At 43.4% G+C, this 20,070-nt stretch overlaps 1 protein-coding gene across 1 annotated transcript; it reads left to right on the forward strand.

Annotated features, from left to right (window-relative positions):
- The first annotated feature begins 5,328 nt into the window (after positions 1–5,328).
- Psmd7 (proteasome 26S subunit, non-ATPase 7) lies at positions 5,329–12,095 on the forward strand. Its single transcript, XM_090357349.1, has 7 exons — positions 5,329–5,502; positions 7,171–7,262; positions 8,188–8,280; positions 8,809–8,906; positions 9,205–9,285; positions 10,571–10,662; positions 11,117–12,095. The coding sequence occupies exons 1-7, from the start codon at positions 5,429–5,431 to the stop codon at positions 11,559–11,561; spliced, it is 975 nt and encodes a 324-aa protein (XP_090213475.1). The 5' UTR covers positions 5,329–5,428; the 3' UTR covers positions 11,562–12,095.
- Positions 12,096–20,070: the final 7,975 nt, after the last annotated feature.

Here is a 20,070-nt window from a genome sequence, read left to right on the forward strand (position 1 = left end):
ACAGTTCAAAGCCAGCCTGGGCACTAAAGATCATGAGACTCTCATCTCCAATTAATCACTAAAAAACTGGAAGTTGGGCTGTGGCTCAAGGGGTAGAGTGCTAGCCTTGAGCTGAAGAGCTCAGGGACACCACCTAGGCCCAGAGTTCAAGCCCCAAGACCAACAAAAAAAAATCAAAAGGGGCTTGGTATGGCTCAAGTGGTAGAGTAACTGCCCAGTAAGCACAAGGCTCTGAGTCCAAACCCTACTACTGCCTCTTAAAAAAAAAACAGAAGATTAAAAGGATTCAGAATTGACTTAAAGATCAGTAGAGTTTGCACAGGAGCTATACTGTTAACTTTCTTACACTCCCAGATAGAATCCATAACAGAACAGACAATATTAAAACTTGCTAAAAACACAGCACTTAGAGTTTCATTGGCCCAGCAACATTTCTGGTGGTAGTGTGTTTTGTCTGACAGTAGCCAGCCTGGAGCTGTAGTCTAGGCGACTGAAAGGCTAAGATCAGGCAGCCTTATTGACAGAGCATCTTGTGAGGACCCCCTAGCAGATGTTAGTGCAGGGGGAAACAAAGTCAGAAGGGATTTCAGGGACCAGCCTCGTCCTTTTGATAACGAACCTCTCTGATGGGAACTAGCTGGAGCTTCATGAGAACTATATTCATGTCCTCTGAAGGTGATGCGTACAGTGACCCAACAGCCCCCCAAGAGGCCCTACCCCTGCAAACTTCCACCAGTTCTCTATATTGTCTGCTGAAGACCAAATCAGCTGCCCAATCACCCTCAAACCATATTGGAACCATAGCTGGACCAAAGATAAGCATAAAATCTCTACCATCTGGGGCTCCTCGATCTACCTGGGGACCTAGAAATACACAGAAATTGGATAAACACTGTATGCAGGAGAAGAAAGTACTTTAATCTAATGGACCCTGGAGGCTGAGGTCTCATGGAGTTTCCTGAGCTGAAACTTAATAAATGAACCAAGAGCTCTCTACACAATGACCAAGAGGAGGACATTGCCACTAGGGAGAACTCATAGGAAAGACACCAAATAGCAAATGAGTTCTCAACATGGCCATCCCTGCCATGGTGGGTAAAGAAGCTGTAACAGGCAACAATCTCTCAAAGCACAGACGGGAGCCAGGGCTAAGGACTCCCATAGAGCTTACCCACCATGGCACTCTGGACTTCCATCTAAATACAGGAGGGACTAAACTAAGAGTCATGGCCCATTCTCACTATGTAAGAATTCCCACTTTCTGTCCAAAGACTGAGTCTGTGATTCTGGGTTAAAGCAGTCTAACAGACTTTTTCCTCCTGGATGGTATAGTGACTCCGACAGGTGGAATTCCACTGGGCTTTTGAGTTGTCAAGTATTCTTAAGAATAAGAAACACAGTAATGAATGCAGCTTAGTATGACGCTCTTCTATCTGTACTTTTTCCCTTCCAAAGTTAACACGATAAACAGAAGCTGCCAAGTTGAAGGTATTGCTGGCATGCTTGCAGGACTATTATCCCTAGTTCTTGGCTTACCATCAATAAGAACTCTTTCAAGATGCTGCTATCTGCAGGGGTTAAATTCTAAACTAAAGACAAAGACCATCAAAGGAGAAGAAAATGTATAAACCTTCAAATCTCCTCAGGTCTTCTTAAAGCTAAGTCCAAAACTCAATAAGCAAAAGATTTCTTATCCCTCCCTCCTGCATTTCTCTCAGCATATTCAGCCCCCAATAATAGCTACAGTATCAGAGATGATTTCATGTTGGTTCTACTTTTTGAAAAGTGGAAGGTAACATGGAAAATAACTTGTTTTTTCTTTCAAAGATAATACTTTTTTAAAGATGATCCTTTTATATTTCTTAAACCTTGACACATAAGAAAAAATCAATATCAGTCTTTGATAACCCAATATTCACTCTTTAAATATCCACCGTCATTAAAAACAAAAAGTATGGGGGACACCCTTCTGAGCTCTTTCTGTAATAGAAACATGAAGTTTCTCCTATATTGAAGAGCATCTCTTATATTGAAGAGCATCATGCATAAAATAGAAAGTGTCTCTTGAATCAAGCACTAAACATCAGTAAACACAATTTAACAAATTGTACAATGAGGACTGAGAAATTTTCTTAATCTAAAAATTCTAGCCAGGTGCAGTGCCTCACACCTATAATCTTAGCTGCTCAGGAGGCTGAGATCTGAGGATCTCAGCTCAAAGCCAGCCCAGGCACTAAAATGTCTGTGAGACTCTTATCTCCAATTAATCACTAAAACACAGGAAGTAGGGCTGTGGCTCAAGGGGTAGGGTGGTAGCCTTGAGCTGAAGAGCTCAGGGACAATGCCCAGGCCCAGAGTTCAAGTCCCACAACCGACACACACACACACACACAAATTCTGTTGCTGTTATAGTAGCAATCACCTATAGTCAAATCAGCAATATTTAGCTGAATGAAGAGATCTCAAAGTAATATTCCCCAGAGCAGGGAGAATACATGTAACAAAGGTAGTTAGCACGAACCAAAAAGAAAACCAGAAGCTCCCTAAACACACTGAAAGAACATGAAGACAGGGCATAAGTACCCCAGTTATTCTTCAGATGCAGTGGTCAGATCTCCTGAGCTCAGATTCAACCACAAAAGCTCATTTCTTACTACAACTAGTAAGTAAAACCGTGGGACATAGTATTCATATAGGTGAATATGGAGCAACATTTGAGATATACTGTTGCAGATTAAGAAGGTACTGGGGCTGGGAGTTTGGCCTAGTGGTAGAGGGCTTGCCTAGTAAGAATGAAGACCCAGGTTCGACTTCTCGGTATCACATACATAGAAAAAGCCGAAAGTGGTGCTATGGCTCAAGTTGGCAGAGTGCTGGCCTTGAGTAAAAAGTGTCCAAGGACAGTGCCCAGCCCCTGCGTTCAAGCCTAGGACTGACAAAAAAAAAAAAAAGGCACTGGCTCTACCATGAATCTGTCTACTGGGATTTCTTTCCAGCATACAACTGCCACATGGGTGCCTGCTGAACTTAGATGTGCATCGTCCCAGTCATTGTTTTATTTGTCATCTTGTTAACTCTTTGGTTGTTTGAATTCTTCTCAGCAAGAGCTTCTTAACAAGGGTTTTTACCTGTAGTGAACCCATCATGAATATAACTCAGAAAATATAGACCCTTTATTTGAAAGAGCCAGGGCACATCCAGTGCATCTAATTTACCATAATTGATTTAAACACTCATAGTTTAGCCAGGTCTTTTCCTTATTCAAACCAGGTTGAGAAAACTTACAGTAAAAGAGAAATGTTTTTAAATAAATATCCATGTATAGTTAAAAAAGATGAGTGTCTTGTATACAGTGGAAAACATCGTGCATTTTAGAAATGTGTTGGAATAGTTTTACTTAAAGCAAGTGGAGAATTATAATGTTGTAACTAGGCCTTTATGAAGAACTTATAAAAAGGGCCAAATCTGGGCTGGAGATCTAGCTTAGTGACATTAGGTTCAATCCCCAACATCATAAAAGCAAGCAAACAAACAAACAGAGTTCTCCTTGCAATAAGGATTCTGTTCATTGTCCTTATTCTACAGTTGGCTCAAAAGTTAAGCAAGGGAGTTAACCAGCAAGCTAAAGGGAATTATAAAGCAAAAAAGGATGGGTGGTGAGAGAAAGAAGGACTTGCAAGCAAATAAAAGTCAGAAAAGGCCCAGTAAAAGAATATCTGAGCAATAACTTTCATTTGTAAAACACAAAAATACCTATGACCTAAGGTTTTCAAGTCTTTTCAGACCTCACCTGAAAGTGGATGAGGAGTGCAGAACCTCAGGCCTAACGTTTCAGAAACTTAACCAAGACTTGTAAGTATATCAGAGTTTGAGAAGCATTAATTGAAGGAATAAACATTTACATATTAAGGCTGTCGTGTTACAGACAACAACAATTCAGTTACTCATAGTTTTATTCTCTTAACACAACCATGATATCTTTCTTCCTATAAATAAGAATAAAGATAACACTGAGAGCCTCTCTCATTTTAAATGAGCTCCTTACTTGCTCATGGATAAGAGAAACATAACTTAAAACAGAAAGCCAAGTTATAAATTGCAGACTTGGACATTTTCAAATGCAGACAAATTCAAAGTCTTGGCTTTGCTAAGCTGTCATTACATGCCAAATCCTTGTTTTATGGCTGGTTGTTTTTCATCCTCCATAGGCCAAAGATATAACAGAAACTGCACATGTCCCTTGATCTTAATAGATCAGGAGTCTAACTTAAAAGGCATTAAATATTGGGAAATCCTCTAGCGATATAGGAAGAGCAAATGCTGAATAAACTCACGACTAATAAAAAGTAATTCAAGTTGCAGGATCGTTGTTTATAAAGCCAGCAACTTAAAAAGAGACAGAATATAAACCTGTCTGAACTCTAATTTGCCTCTCTCTGTAAATAAGCTTACATATCCTTCTTCTACTTTTCCTAGTTTAGTCTTCCTTTTTTTGTCACTTTCTTATCTAGATAACAAAACATACTTGGGGTCTTTCATCTTTTCTCCAACTCTCATACAAATTTTTAATTTGAAAATCAACTTCTGCAGCCTGACACCAACTGCTTTCTGCTAGTCCAGTTAAGATTAAAAAAAAAAAAAAAAAAAAGTTAAGTAAGGTCAACCTGTAAAGATTAGGGAGACATTTTCTACAATAAAAATGAGATAAGCTGGGCACTTGTGGCTCACACTTATAATCCTAGCTACTCAGGAAGCTGCAGTCTGAGGATCAGAGTTCAAAGCTAGTCAAGGCAGAGAAGTCTGTGAGACTCTTATTTCCGATTAACCACCAAAAGCTGGAAGTGGCTCTGTGGCTCAAGTGATAGAGCCCTAGCCTTTGAGCACAAAGAGGCTCAGGGGCAGAGCCCAGGCCCTAAGTTCAAGCCCCAGGACAATAATAATAATTAATAATAATGATGATGAGAGAAATTGTCCACATTTATACCAAATTCCTTCATGAAATTCTGTAAGAGATTTGTGGAAATCTAAGTTACTATTATTCATGTTTCTCAAGAGTGTGTCGGGGTTTTATTTTTTTTTTCTAGAAGTTTTCAGAGAAGAAGAGATTGGTGAGCTAAGAAGGAACTGAGGTAAAAAGCCATTTCAGGCCCAATACCAGGTCAGCTCTGAAGTGCAGAGAACCTCCAGGCGCGAAATCCAAGGCGGCCCCGCCTTTCCTCAGCCCTTTCCCTTCCACAACATGGCGGCCCCGGCGACACTGTGGGCACGCCGCGCGAGGCACTCTGGGAGCGGAAGAAAGGCTGCGCAGTGATAACCGGACCGGAAGGGGAGGAGCTTGGCCTGGAGGATCCGCCAGTGTGGCCGTCGCTCCCGCCGTCGGTGTTTGCGGGTCGCCGAGAGCTGGGCCTGGCGGGCGGGGTTAGTCGCGATGCCGGAGTTGGCGGTTCAGAAGGTGGTGGTCCACCCCCTGGTGCTGCTCAGTGTGGTGGATCATTTCAACCGGTAAGCGGACGGCCCAGCGTCTCGGCGCGGGGGCTGCTGAGTCACGGGCACGCCGGGGACGGCGCGGCGGCCCTGAGGCAGGACGGGCTCCGACCCCTTCGGCCTCGGGAGCCGGGCGGCTGGGCCCGCCTCGCGTCCCCGCCCCAGCCTGCGCTCCGGGGCATGGGGGTGCTGGCTCGTTGACGGAAATGGGGGGGAGAGGGGAGAACAAGCTGCAGCTGACCCCGAACCCCCCCTCCACATACACACAACACGCAGGTCCCCAGGCCCGGGCCCCCACCACACGCCCGCCCGGTCCACCAGGAAAGACTCGGCACTTCCGCCCGGCGCTCCCTTGTGGGGAAGGTTGTCACCGAGATTCCGGGCTTCCTGGACTGGGGGGCGCCTTCATGGGCATCGGGTTTGGGGCCATCTTTAGAAGGTAGACGGTGTGCCAAGGGTCTCTTGTAAAAACTGAGGCCGTTGCAGGTACGGGCGTTCCCGAATTAGGTGTGAGAACATCCCACCGAGCGCCCTCTTGGTGAGCGATCGCCTCTCACCTGCCACCACCTTTTGTTGTTTCCTGACCCCCCCCCCTTCCGAAGCTGTTTGTCCTGCTAGACCTGTTGCACGTGTTCCCAAGTTTTACCAGATAATAACTTGAACTAGCATAAAATACCTGCTATAAAATCGTGCTTGCCTAATGCCCCCCCCCCCCATTCTCTTGGACCTTGCTTAGTGCTGCTGATTCAACCAAAAGCAAGAATGAGGTTTATGGTCTCCATTTGTAGGAGCCCTCAGCCTAATATGTGGGCTTTGCTACTGCACAGTAATTATTAGAACTCCTGGGGTTCTAGGTGTTGTGACGGGCCACACACTTGTTGCCAGGGACAAGTGAATATGTGGAAGCTTAGTGTTTGAAATGTTTGCAACTAATTTCAAAGAAAAATGATAATAACAATCCTTGGTTTTGTTCTAAACGCCAGATTTAGTAAACATTTGATAGATAGACCTGCTAAAATACTTGCTTTTAAAAAGTTAGGTCAGTGTGAAACTAGAGGTTAGTCAAGGAATTGTTGCATTTTACACTGGCTTTTGTCATTCCTTAGCTGGGAATTGTGTTGTTTCTGTGTCTTACATTTGCTTGTGGTAATTCCTGCAGATAGGTAAGTGTCAGTGAGGGTGATTCTCTAGAAGGAACTCACTGAGGAAGTTTGAATGGAGCTCTTCGTCCTGATTCTTGTTCACCCAGCCTTCCTATCAGCTCCCTTCCACCTTCTGCCTCATAAAGCACATCTCCTGGCACTTGTAGATATGGGACAGGTGGTCCACAAAAGAATTGACCTGGAAACCATGCCTCAGTGGCTAGAGTGATACCAGTCTAGCAGCTTTGGCCCTGAAAAGATCTAGGGAAAAGATTAGAGATGGGAAAGCTGCAAAGGAAAAAATAAAATGGGACTATTTTCTAAGTATATATTACTTTGCAGCCGGTGGTAAATAAAAACTGCCAGCACTAATGCAAAGTATGAGTTATTCCTCATGTATCATGGCTGGCTACCTCAACCCTATATCACATTTGTTTAGGATAGTTTGTTCCAGAGTAAATTGTATCAACTGTTGATAATCTACCCTTAAGTATCTAACTGTTGGTTCCACTATGCAGACTGATCTACCTGTTTTCTCACTTAGAATTGGCAAGGTTGGAAACCAGAAGCGAGTTGTTGGTGTGCTTTTGGGATCCTGGCAAAAGAAAGTACTTGATGTATCCAACAGTTTTGCAGGTAAAAAGCAGTCTTTACATTTTCTAAGCACAACTAAAATGCTAACTGACCCTTTTTTTGAAAGATGTAGCAAGGATTTCTTTTTTAGTATAAAAGGTTAAGTTAGAGGGAAATGGATAAGAGAGAAACATCCTGCACTCAGGGCCTGGGCACTGTCCTGAGCCTCTCTGTGCTCAAAGCTAGTGCTCTGCCACTTGAGCCAGAGTGCCACTTCAGGTTTTTAAGTTAACTGGAGAGAAGTCTCACAGGGACTTTTCTGTTAGGCCTGACTTCAAACCATGATCCTCACATCTCAGCCTCCTGAGTAGCTAGGATTGAAGGCATGAGCCACTGGCACCCAACTCAAGTCTCCTTTTGAGTTTGGTTTTGGCTATGCACTACACCAGCTGGTAAATGCTGTAATTAGGCTGTGTGATCTCCATTGTTAATTTTCTTCTATGCACTATAGACAATAACAAAAATGAGTGAGGCCATGTTTTAGGCATGTCAGCACCTTCCTTAAACTTAACCATGGCTATCGGGAACCTTTAGTCTTAGAATTTGAATCATGAATTGTTGCAAGAACTTTACTTTTAGGTATTGGTTTCCTGATCAAAGTTGCAACAAAAAGAAAAGAAGAATTTATGGCATAATCTGATTAAACATCATAAACTCCAGTGTGGTTGTCTAATGGAACATATTAGAAAGTGATGGAGCATTTAGAAGCTGAAGAGCAGGTAGCCAGCAGTGGCCACGTCTTCTAGCTTTTAGAAAAGCTGGAAATGTGGAATTTTTGTGTAAATTTTCATTTTTAATGAGGGTGACTGAAAGATGCCCATACAAAACACAAAAAAGTGAGTTGGATTTGGCCTAGGGATCTCAGCTTCTGACTGCTGTGATTTATTTAGCATCCTAAACTAAATTTTAATGTTTTTTTTCTCTCTAGTCCCTTTTGACGAAGATGACAAAGATGATTCAGTCTGGTTTTTAGACCATGATTATTTGGAAAACATGTATGGAATGTTTAAGAAGGTCAATGGTAAGTCTTTGACTTTCTAGGGTGTTATGGCAGGATACTGACTACCTAGTTTGAGGGTAGGGCTAGTCTTCTGATTGCAGCAGAAAAGCAGAACTCTTGACAATAAAATCCACCTGCCCCTAAAGCTTGAGAGTGAGTGTATGTGTGGTGTGTATTCTGGGTCTGACATGTCACTTGGATTTTACTTCATTACAACAACTACATTGCTTTGGATATAGTTGGTCCCACAGCACTTGGCAGCTGCCATGTGGATGATATGAACTTTCAATTGCTTTTATATTGCCTTGGAATTGTTCTCTAGTTGTTTAATGTGTGACTGGTCCATTAAACTAGTTTGAGGTATTCATGTCTCCGGATCTCACACTGCTTGTTTTCCAGAAATTCTGTTTGCGTTTTAGGTTTTCTAGTATCATAAAATAGGTCATCAAATTCTCAAAAAGGTAGAGAACACAAAACTGATGTTATCCTTCTTGAGCTGCTTCTGTCAATCTTCATGAAATCATTTAAGCCTAAGTTTTTCCTTCCCAGCCAGAGAAAGAATAGTTGGATGGTACCACACAGGCCCTAAACTACACAAGAATGACATCGCCATCAACGAGCTCATGAAAAGATACTGCCCTAACTCAGTAAGTACTCTCCTGAAAAATGGACTCTCTTTGCCCACTAACTCGAATAAGAGCATCGCAGAACCAATTTGGATAGCAAAGCATTCCATGGCTTTGTAATGAATTTGGGCTCTCCTCATTTCTTACATTTAACCATACTATACACCACAGCAAGTGACAGGATCATTCATTTGGAATATAAGCTTATTTTATGGCTTGTCTAATTAAACGAATGAAATAATTTCAGCAGTCAGAAGAAAGGGTGAAATGATGCCTTCATTTCCAGTGTGACATGCACTAAGCTGTATTTCTCTGTCAGGTACTGGTTATTATTGATGTGAAACCAAAGGACCTGGGGCTGCCCACCGAAGCCTACATATCAGTGGAAGAGGTTCATGATGTAAGTCAGCCTGCTGTGCACACAGGGAATTCAGTTGGAGACTTAGTGGAGAGTTTTACATTTTCAAGTCAACACGTCCTTTATCTGTAACAAACAGGAAGTTGATTTCTGCTGGCAATTTTGATCTAGAATTTTTTATTGTCTAATTTTAGAAATAACAGAGGATCAGAGAAATCTAAGATGCCCAATTATAGAGTTTGGGGGCATTATCCCTCGTCTGATGGGACGTCCATTCTTGTTGAGCCCGTTCTTTATCAATATTCCTTCCTCTTTAAGGTTTTAAATTCTTACAAGCTAGAGCACAGGTTTTCCTATAGTAAGTCAGAGCTGCCCAAAGCTGGATGGCAAAACAAAGAGTTGTAGGATGGATTTCAGTCTTCTTTTAGATTTAGATGTGTGGCATTTATCCTAACATTGTGTTGTAAAGTTTGGAAGAAGATATTTAAGAGTAGCTTCCTGCCCTATCCTTCTGGTTTCCTCTTTTGGGGAGTAGAAAGGATCAGGATTGTAGCCTAATTTATTGCCTGGTTGCAGTTAGGCTTTTGTTATGTCTAGTGTTGTTGGCTTGTTTTACATAATTTTTAGCATTACATTTTTAGGAAAGGAATTTGGAGCTGCTCCTACCCAGGAAGCAAGCACTTTACTAGAGGATGAATGGAGCACAGGGCTGGGGAAGAACTGGTACCTGAGAGCTTTCTATGAAATCCTAAAGACTGCAAGGCTCAAAAGAAAAAAAGGGAGGAGGGTATATGATTCATACCATCCTGAGAAAGATAAGAGCTAACTTTTACAGCACATAGAGTTAATGAAGTGACTTGCCCAAGGCCCCTCAGCTCCCTTATCACATGCTATGGCACTAGCACTTCTCTCATTCTGAACAGATCACAGCACCTCCTAGGCCTCCCTCTCCCCCAGGTGGCAAACTGGTCTCTGGCTGTAGGGGCTCTCCTGCCCCATCAAAAAGTCCCTAAGCTGTCCAGAGATCCAGATCATCTCCCACAGATCATTACGGCAGACCACCAGAAAGCAGTACCCAAATGGCAGGATTTCCCCAGAAACAATTTAGAGGTCAGTGCAACATACAAATAAGCTATCAGTGAGTATCCCTGCAATGATCTTAGCTTTGAAAACTAGACTTTCAGAATTCACCTGACCTATCACTGCCATTGGATCCCAATGAGACACTCATTAAATGAGCTGACTAAAAGCAAAAGATTCAGGGTATAAAAAATACACAAGTTTGTTTGTTGAAGGTGAATAACTATAAGTAAACGTCATCTCCCAGGATGGAACACCAACGTCAAAAACATTTGAGCATGTGACCAGTGAGATTGGAGCAGAGGAAGCCGAGGAGGTTGGAGTGGAGCACTTGCTAAGGTAAGACACTCGTACAGCGACAGAGTCATTGGTTGTCCAGAGACTATAACAGGAATTGGGTGAGCCAGCAGTAATGATTCTCCCATTTTGAATCAGTTATAGCACCATCTGGGCCCCTTCCCCCCTCCCTTTTGTTTAAGATAAGATCTTACTATGCAGGCCATGCCAACCTTGAACTCTGTCTGCTTGGCCTCCCAAATACCAATACTAGTATTATAATTAGATGCTACCTGCTTAGCTCTTGGTTTTCATATCTTCTGCAAACTGCCCTGTGGTGAGAAAGGTGGAATATAGACACACATACCCCAGATGACAACAGAACTAAGGTCATGTATGCCTGACTCTAGCAAATAGGCAAGTAACAGTCTTTTGAAAATTTGCCCTTCCCTGCCAAGTTGGGTATTGGGCATGCAGTAGCCTGATGCTCTTTCCTGCCTTTCTGTGGCTTCTTCAGGGACATCAAGGACACCACGGTGGGCACTCTCTCACAGCGGATCACAAACCAGGTTCATGGTTTGAAGGGACTGAACTCCAAGCTTCTGGATATCAGGAGCTACCTGGAGAAAGTAGCCACGGGCAAGCTGCCTATCAACCACCAGATCATCTACCAGCTGCAGGACGTCTTCAACCTGCTGCCAGATGTCAGCTTGCAAGAGTTCGTCAAGGCCTTCTACTTGAAGACCAACGACCAGATGGTGGTGGTGTACTTGGCCTCGCTGATCCGCTCTGTGGTTGCTCTGCACAACCTCATCAACAACAAGATCGCCAACCGCGACGCAGAGAAGAAGGAAGGGCAGGAGAAGGAGGAGAGCAAGAAGGAGAGGAAAGATGACAAAGACAAGGAGAAAGACAAGGAGAAGGGTGATGGAAAGAAAGAAGAGAAAAAGGAGAAAAAGTAAAACTTGTAGCTTTTTTAATGTGTGAATTAAAATCTTACAAACTAAGTCAGTGTGCCACTAGAGGGTTCTTTTTCACGCTCAGCCTCGGTGAGAGCTCTACCGCAGTCACTTCATGTGGCAGTCCTTGGAAGTGAACGGACACAAACTGATCAGGAACCCAAACCACAGTTTCAGCTGCCGTGAATCTGGCGATAGCTCAGGCGTCTTGATTGTATGAGAAAAGCAAAGAGAACTCAGCATTCCACTGCGTCCTCTTCATTCTTTTGTCTTTAAAACCAGGAGTTGAATTTGATCCCATTTTAAGAGATTCATGGGGTCCGTTTCTGGTGATTGACAAAATTGCTAAATGGAATGCCTTGGTCCATATGTTCCCCACCTCCTGACACCTTGAGGCCTGGCCCTTTTGAAGGTTCAGCTTGAGAACAGCACGCCATGTTTTGGACCCTCAGTGTAGCTCTTGCATTCTCAGGGCTTGGGATCTAGTTCCTTACGTTGTTTACCTTCAAAGACACAATTAAATGGCTTGGTTTTTAAGTCTGTGTTCTAGTAGTTTTTGACTTTGGAGAATGGTGATGTTTGTAGTAGCAAGAAGATATCTTCGGGCTGGGAGTCTGGTGTAGTGGTAGAGTGCTTGCCTAGTGTACACAAAGACCTGGGTTTGATTCCTCAGTACCATATACATAGAAAAAGCCCGAAGTGGTGCTGTGGCTCAAGTGGTAGAGTGCTAACCTTGAGGAAAACCCAAGGATGGTGCTTAGGCTGAGTTCAAGCCCCAGGACTGGTAAAGAAAATCTCCCATTGGAGCTGCCCCTTACATTGTTTCAATTGGGTTTCTTCATTTTGTTACTTTTTTTGTTTGGTTTCTTTTGGCAGTTGCAGGGATACAGACTCTGGGTCTTGCAGTTGCTAGTAGTTCCTCTGCCACTTGAGCCACAATCCCAGCCTTACTACTTCAGTATTTTCCCAGTAAGGTCCTATATTTATTTCCAGGCCAGCCTGGATCACAGTCCTCCTATTTACACTTTGCACATAGGTAGGATGACGGGCATATGCCATAGTACCTGAGTTTTTGTTTGTTCTGACTGTTTGCCTGTGCCAGCCTTGACTCTGATCCTCCCAATCTCCATCTGAGTAGCAAGGATGATAGGCATGAACCCTGCCTTGAATTCTCTATTAGATTTGATATCTTTAAGGAAAGAGAAGGACCTCTAGCACCCATCCCACAAATGCTGGGCCTAGTCTGCATCTCAGATTCCTCATCATGCAATGGTAGGGTGAAATAAAACATCTCTGAAGGCCCCGAAACATTCCTTTGCACTACAGCAGTACATAGTTCTAGAATGTTGCTAGGAATGGAATAGCTATACCCAGTGCTCCTACTGGATAAGAAAATAAGTTACTTCATTTAATGGAGTAACCTAGATACTCATTTTCTTTCTTGAGTAGCTGAAGCTTCAGGTCTCAAATGCATGTTATGGATGATCAGAAATTTTTGAGTATAAAATAGCACAAAAGGTAAGTCAGTTGAGTCTCAGAAATTGTATCATGAAATTATAATGCCTAGAAGTGGCCAGAAACATTGTCTATGCTTGCCAAAGGGTTAAAATGGAAAACAAAATGATTATTCTTGAACACCCATGTCAGGTCCTTGAGGCTCATTAAAACTCTGAGGTAAAAGAAAACAAGAGAAGGGGGGTTTGGGGGGAGGGTAATGGGTACCAAGACATGTGAAAGGGTATCAATGTATGTGAATTAATGTACCTTCTATCTGGCAAATATCATGTAACCCTTTTATTAATTACAATAAAAAAAATTAAAAAAAAAAAGAAAACAAGAGAAGACAGTTTCATCTATCTCAGATAGTTGTTGCATCTAACAAAATAGAAGAAATATGAGGGCCGGGAGTTTGGCCTAGTGGTAGAGTGCTTACCTAGCATACACAAAGACCCAGGTTCGATTTCTTAGTAACCATATACATAGGAAAAAGCCGGAAGTGGTGCTGAGGCTCAAGTGGTAGAGCTCCAGCCTTGAGAAAGTCCAAGGGCCGTGCTCAGGCTCTGAGCTCAAGCCCAGGAATGGCCAAAAAAAAAAAGAGAAAGAAAGAGAAAGAAATATGAAATAGTTCAAAATTTAAAGCATCCCAAGTCATGGGAATAATGGAGGACTTTTTGAGATGCAGTTGCCATGTTTAGAACTTGCTGACATGAGAGAAGGAAGTAGACAGTGGACTTTGATCCAGGAATGAGCATGACAAAGTATAAGAGAACCAGAGGCCCAGGGACTGAGGCATCAGGTCAGAGAGAATGTGGAGAGCCACCTAAGGAATTCATCTTTCCTATAAGGAGTAAGTGCACTCCTGAACTGAGGCCACAAAGAACTCAGGTCTGTTTTTAATAGTGTGAGTTGGACATTGAAAGCTTTTCCAGGGACCAGTGAGATGGCACTATGCTACAAGCTTTTAAGCTTGTAATAGTTTAGTGGATTAGCATGTGTGTAGAGTAAGAAACAGGAGTGGCCAGGCCCTTTTCTGTAAAATGTTTGACACAGGGCAAAAGTAACTTGTTTTCTTAATGGAAGCTTCATTTTCAAAAGAAAAGTATTTTAAGGGGCTAACAAGGTAGCCATGGTAAAATGCTTGCCTAACAAATGAGACTTGGACTTGATCCCCAGCGCTGCAAAAATAGGTTTGTAGTCTTACTGTCAGGCACATTTTCCAAGGCCTAGCTGCTGTCAGCGGGTAGGCTGTTGAGGAAGTCTTACATAAATAGGAACCATGTGGGCCCAGGAGTGTAGCCTAGTGGTAAGGGTGCCCTCCTAGCCAGGCGTGGTGGCTAACCCCTGTAATCCTAGCTACTCAGAGGCTGAGATCTGAGGATCAAGGTTCAAAGCCATCCTAGGCACAAAAGGACCTGAGACTCTTATCTCCAATTAACCTCTAGAAAATGGGAAGTAGGACTTGGTTCAAGGGTAGGGCAATAGCCTTGTACTCAAGTTCAGGGACAGCGCCCAGGCTGAGTTCAAGCCCCATGACCCACCAAAAAAAAAAAAAAATGCTCTCCTAGCATGCATGAAGCCCTGGGTTCAATTCCTCAGTACCATATGCTCAGAAAAAGCCAGAAGTGATGCTGTTGCTCAAGTAGCAAAATGCTAGCCTTGAGGAAAAACTGTCCAAGGACAGTGCCCAGGCCCTGATTTTAAGCCTCAGGACTGGCAAAAACAAAACAAAACAAAACAAAAAAAAAAAACAAATAGGAACCATGTGACCACAAAACCCAGAGCCTATACCAAAAATGAAGCCTTGGGTTTGAATATGACCGTCTCCAGAAAATTTTCCTAAATAACTTGATTTTGAAAACACTGGAAAAGAACTCTGATCCCAAGACTGGAGCTCACCAAAGCTCCACTACCTAGTACCTAGTGTCCCCTCCATTTCCCAGTGACGTTAGAATCCAGCCTGCTCCAGTCAGACCTCACGCACAGTGGCATTCACTCCTTCATGATCTTCTGCCTCAAAACATCTTCAGTGTCCCTGAGAGTATGAGTTTCACTTATGAAAAAGATGGAAACTATCAGGATTGGAATAAGAGCTTAAGGCCAACCCAATGAATTAAATACTGTCTTATTTAGCTCGAAGCATCAAAAACCTGAAGGGACAAAGGGGACAGCCTCTTCATTGATAGGCCTTTCATATTCTCCAGAGTGTTACATGCAAAGTAAATCAAGCAGGGCTTAGACACATACCAGTATGCCAACTTCTGAACTCCTGAGTATGAAAATTCAAACACATGCAATTATTTCAAGTAAATGATTTGACACTTGCCCTCATAAAAAGGGCAATACTCTGTTTACTAGGAAGCTATGTGCTGTTTTCTACCACTTTCCTGCATCTACTAAAACCAGAACCACAGGACAAGCTGGGAAGTCAGAGGAATATTTGACTTAGGTAATGCATAAGAAAACATTTACCCTTTCCCTAAAATCATACATAATATAGCACTCCTTTCCATATGGCCTGAACCAGTCAACTTGGCATTATCTCTTCTTGCCAGGGAACCAACACAAAGATCTTTTCCAGAACTAACAGCTATTTTTGTTGCTGGACTAGATAAACAATTGACTCTGAGAGTATGGAAATTGATGTATACAAAGAAAACAACAAAAACAAAAGGAAGAAGAATCCATAATGTCAGTGTTTCCAGGGCCCCCCAAAAAGAGAAATTGCTTATCATTCTTCAACACTAGATGGCGCTGCTAACTGCTCATAACCCCTTTTGTTTCAGTTATTCGTAGACTTGCGAACCTCCCTAAAAGTTGCTTCTTTCCACTTCTACTTTGGGCTGCAACCATATAGGTAAGATTTAAAAGGAATTTGGATAGTGTCTGGGGTCTTTTAAACCAGCAGCAGCAGTAGAGTATTGCAGGTGAAAAAATGCCTGTCCCTTGCCTGAGGATTCTTCCAGAACAGGAGCATGGGGTAAGAGGGAAGGGAAGTTAATGAATTTATTTCCATTTTTTAAAGCTCTTAATTGAACATTATAGATCAGCTATTCAAATAGTGAAAACAACATCAGAATTAACTATAATAATTATTAAACATTCATGTTCCTGGGCTCTAATTCAGATCTCTATATTAGAATCCTGCATCCTCATCTAAGGTAGACCTTTCACCTGCACACTACTTTGCCATGCTTCACTGTTGCATAGCATTTACTTAGAGGCCTCTTGTATTCTATGACAAAGAGGATCCATGGTGTGGCTCTCTTTTGGAGAGGGACCAGATAGTAATCAATGCTTAAATACATGGGCCACTCCTCAACCACCCCCTAGTTTAACTAGTATGGGTCAATTGCAGGCAGCTGGCAAACAACCATGCCTCCAAGATCCTAACTTGGGGGATGAGTTGCCTCCCAGAAGAAACAAAGCTTCCACAGCGACAGCTGGCCAGCCCAGGTGCTCAAAAGGAGGCCACTGAGCCAAGAGCTGAGCCTCAAATGCTCCCTTCCGTGTGGGAGGCTGGGGCTGCAAGCACCGTCCTTCAAGCTAATTGACTGCTACAAGGGCACCATCTCCCCTGCCACGCACGCTGTAATTACACAGGAAATGGCCTCCAAATTGTCCTTGAGAGACTGGACATGAGTCTTGCCAAGTGGGTTTGGATGGAGGCCCAGACAAGTACTAATGACACTGGAAGCAGAGAGCTGCAGTCACAGGCTGGGCCAGACCCTGGGCAAGCAAAAATGTCAGGAGGGGGCAGAGACAGGGGATATATGCCCTGTAGTCTCCTTCCCCAAGCGGGAGGGGGAAATGTTTTCTTCCATTAGTTAAAAACCACAACCCTGTGTTTGGCATGGTGATGTCATGCTTTGATCCCAGCACTCAGGAGGCTGAGACAGGAGTAGTTCCAGGCCAGGCTGGGCTACCTTGTAAGATTCTGGTCAATAAAATAAAATTGTGGGGGCCAGGAGTTTGGCCTAGTGGTAGAATGCTTGCCTAGCATGCACGAAGACCCGGGTTCGATTCCTCGGTACCCCCACATACATAGCAAAAAGCCGGAAGTGGTGCTGAGGCTCAAGTGGTAGAGTACTAGACTTGCGATAGTCCAAGGACAGTGCTCAATCCCTGAGCCCAAACCCAGGACTGGCAAAAATAAATAAATAAAATAAATAAAATTGTGATCTGATTTGAGAATAATGCGTTCATTATCTATAGCTGGGTAACAAACTACTAGATAATTTAGCAGCTAAAATTAATACACATTTGTTATCTCCCAGTTTCTATGGCTGTGGAGCTCAGGCCCAGCTTACCTGGCTTCCTCGGCTCAGGGTGGCTCCCCAGGCTGCAGGTGAAGCTGCCGAGCTGTAGATGCCTGAAGGTTCCGGAAGGGAAAAGTCTAGGTTCCAAGCTCACAAGGCTGTTGGCAGGGTTTAGGTCCTCCTGGACCACACTGGGCTGAGGTTCTCATCTCCTGCCATGTGGGTCTCTCCAGCAAGACAGTTTGATTCCTCGTGCCAAGAAGACAATAGGGAGACAGCTGGCAAGAAGTATGTGATCATCTTTGGCAATTAAATCACAGAAGTGACATTGCCTCATTGGTGCCACATTTTGTTGGTTAGAAACAAGAATTCAACCAGCATACATTCAAGGAGAGAAGGTTATGCCACAACCCTGAAAAGCACCAGCAGGCGCTCATCGAACTAAGAAATCCACCAGCTGCAGGAACAGGAATTCACAAGAGTAATGAGCAGAGGCTACACATGGGTGGGGTTTTTTTTGTTGTTGTTTTTAAGTATTAAAGGTACTATTTTCTTTCTTTCTTTCTTTCTTTCTTTCTTTCTTTCTCTTTTCCTTCCTTCCTTCCTTTCTTTCTTTTCTTTCTTCTTTCTTTTTTATTTTTGCCAGTCCCAGGGCTTGAACTCAGGGCCTGAGCACTGTCCTGGGCTTTCTCAAGGCTAAAGCTCCACCACTTGAGCCACAGTACCATTTCTGCTTTTTTCTACATAGCTGGTACTGAGGAATCGAAACTGGGTCTTCGTGCATGCTAGGCAAGCACTCTACCACTAGGCCACACTCCCAGCCCTGGGTTTTGTTGTTTACTACATATTAATTATACATAGGTGATTCATTATGCTATTTCCCTATATGTATATGATATACTTGGAACAAATTCACCCTACTTCCTTTTGTTTTTAATCCCTCCACCCCCATTATGTTTTTTTTTTTCTTAATTTTGGTGCCTAATGAATGCTCTTGGATGAGGATAACATCAGTGGGAAATACAAAAGTAAAACATCACCATGTCCTGGAAGCAATAATCAAAGGAAACTCATCTTACCAGCCAGACCCCCTTAAGTCTTCCTTCACTCCCACCCCAGCATCAACACACCACCACCACCACCTCAACCTCACCAGCCATACTTCTTACCCAGTCCTGCTCCTCCCACCACCACCATCACACTCCACCCTACCTCCATCGCACTCATTCTCCGTTGCTATAATAAAATACCTGAGATGAGTAATTTAGATAGAAGTTTATTTGGCACATGGTTCTGGAGGTTGGGAAGTTTACAAACATGGTACTAGCATCTTCTGTGTCTGGTGAGGGCATTCTCAGTTCATAACATGGCAGAGGGCATCACATGGCAAAACAGCAAGTGTAATAACTTGACTCTCTCTCCCCCTATTAATGCCACTATGGATGCCTTGCCCTTTTCACCTCATCTAACTCCAATTACCTCCTAATACTATTCTTTTTCCTTGTACTGGGGCTTGAACTCAGGGCCTGGGTGTTGTCTGGGAGACTGTGCTCAATGCTAGTGCTCTACCACTTGAGTTACAGCACCACCTCTGCCTTTTTCTGAGTAGTTTATTGGAGGTAAGAGTCTCAAGGACTTTTGTGCCTGGGTTGGCTTTGATCCTTAGAGCTCCATTTCCTGAGCAGCTAGGAATGAGCCACTGGCACCCAGCTCCTCCTAATACTATTAAAACTCATGAAGTTGACGGTCCAATGTTCAACTCATTAATTTAGAGACACATTCAAATTTAAGCATTCTATCTCTATAGTAACTGGCTCCCTCAAGCAGAGATCTCAATGTAAGGTCATGAGGGCTTCAATGTAAGGGTCCTTATTATTAAGGAACTGCAAGTAAGAGACGCCCCGTGGGTTTCTTCCTCTGAAACAGGGCCAAATGTTCTCTGTCCTGTTGCTTCCTGTCTGAGGGTTTCAGCTGCCTCCTCCTACACTCTGGAGCCCAATCTTCCAATGGCAGCATGGAACCCTGACCTCATGTAACCTGGGAATAGTCCTGGTCCAGGACTATTGGCAGTGTGGTTTGGCTTGGTGCTTCGGCTTCCACCATGCTCAAAGCCAGAGTCCAGAAGCCCAGTAGCAGGAACATGTCTTTGCTTGCTGGTTGGCCTGTTGTCACCATGGGGGAGCAGCAAGCTGTCCGCACCTTCCATCCGTGTTGGACTCAGTGCAGACCCTGTCATGAGCTGTCCATACTTGGCCCCACTGCGAGGCCCAGAAGCCAAAGTTCACAGCCTTTCTCACTCAACAGTTTGTTTGCACTTTGGGTTTTCTTTGTGGCCCTACACAATAATTTACCTTGCTTTTGAACAAGCCCTTCATTTTCTTATATTTTGTGTGTCTTTATGATATCTGGAGCAGAGAGGTTGATCAAGTAAGAATTCACTATAGCATTTTGGGAGAACCCTTGGCTTTGGGTTGTTAAAGTTCCTCTCCTCCCCCAGTAGTAAGGGTTAAACTCAAGGCTTCACATTCTACCACTTGAGCCATATCTCTAGCCCTTTTGTTTTTAGGCAGGAGTCTCATGCTAGCTTTGCCCAGGCCAGCCGTGAACACAAATATCCTTCACCTCTACTGCTGGGTAGCATGCACTACCATACTTTGCCTTCCAGGTTTTTTTTTTTTTTTCTTCTTTTCAGGTCCTGGGGTTCCAACTCTGGACCTGGGCACGGTCTCTTAGCTTCTTTGTGTTCAAGGCTAGTA

The sequence above is a fragment of the Megascapheus bottae genome, chromosome 24 (assembly GCF_031878675.1).
Source record: "Megascapheus bottae isolate mThoBot1 chromosome 24, mThoBot2.hap1, whole genome shotgun sequence".
Lineage (NCBI taxonomy): Eukaryota > Metazoa > Chordata > Mammalia > Rodentia > Geomyidae > Megascapheus > Megascapheus bottae.

Coding starts and splice junctions, on each gene's coding strand:
- Psmd7 (XM_090357349.1), top strand. CDS start 5,429: ATGCCGGAGTTGGCGGTTCAGAAGGTGGTGGTCCACCCCCTGGTGCTG. Junction 7,263..8,187: donor TGTATCCAACAGTTTTGCAG/GTAAAAAGCAGT, acceptor TTTTCTCTCTAG/TCCCTTTTGACGAAGATGAC. Junction 9,286..10,570: donor CAGTGGAAGAGGTTCATGAT/GTAAGTCAGCCT, acceptor GTCATCTCCCAG/GATGGAACACCAACGTCAAA.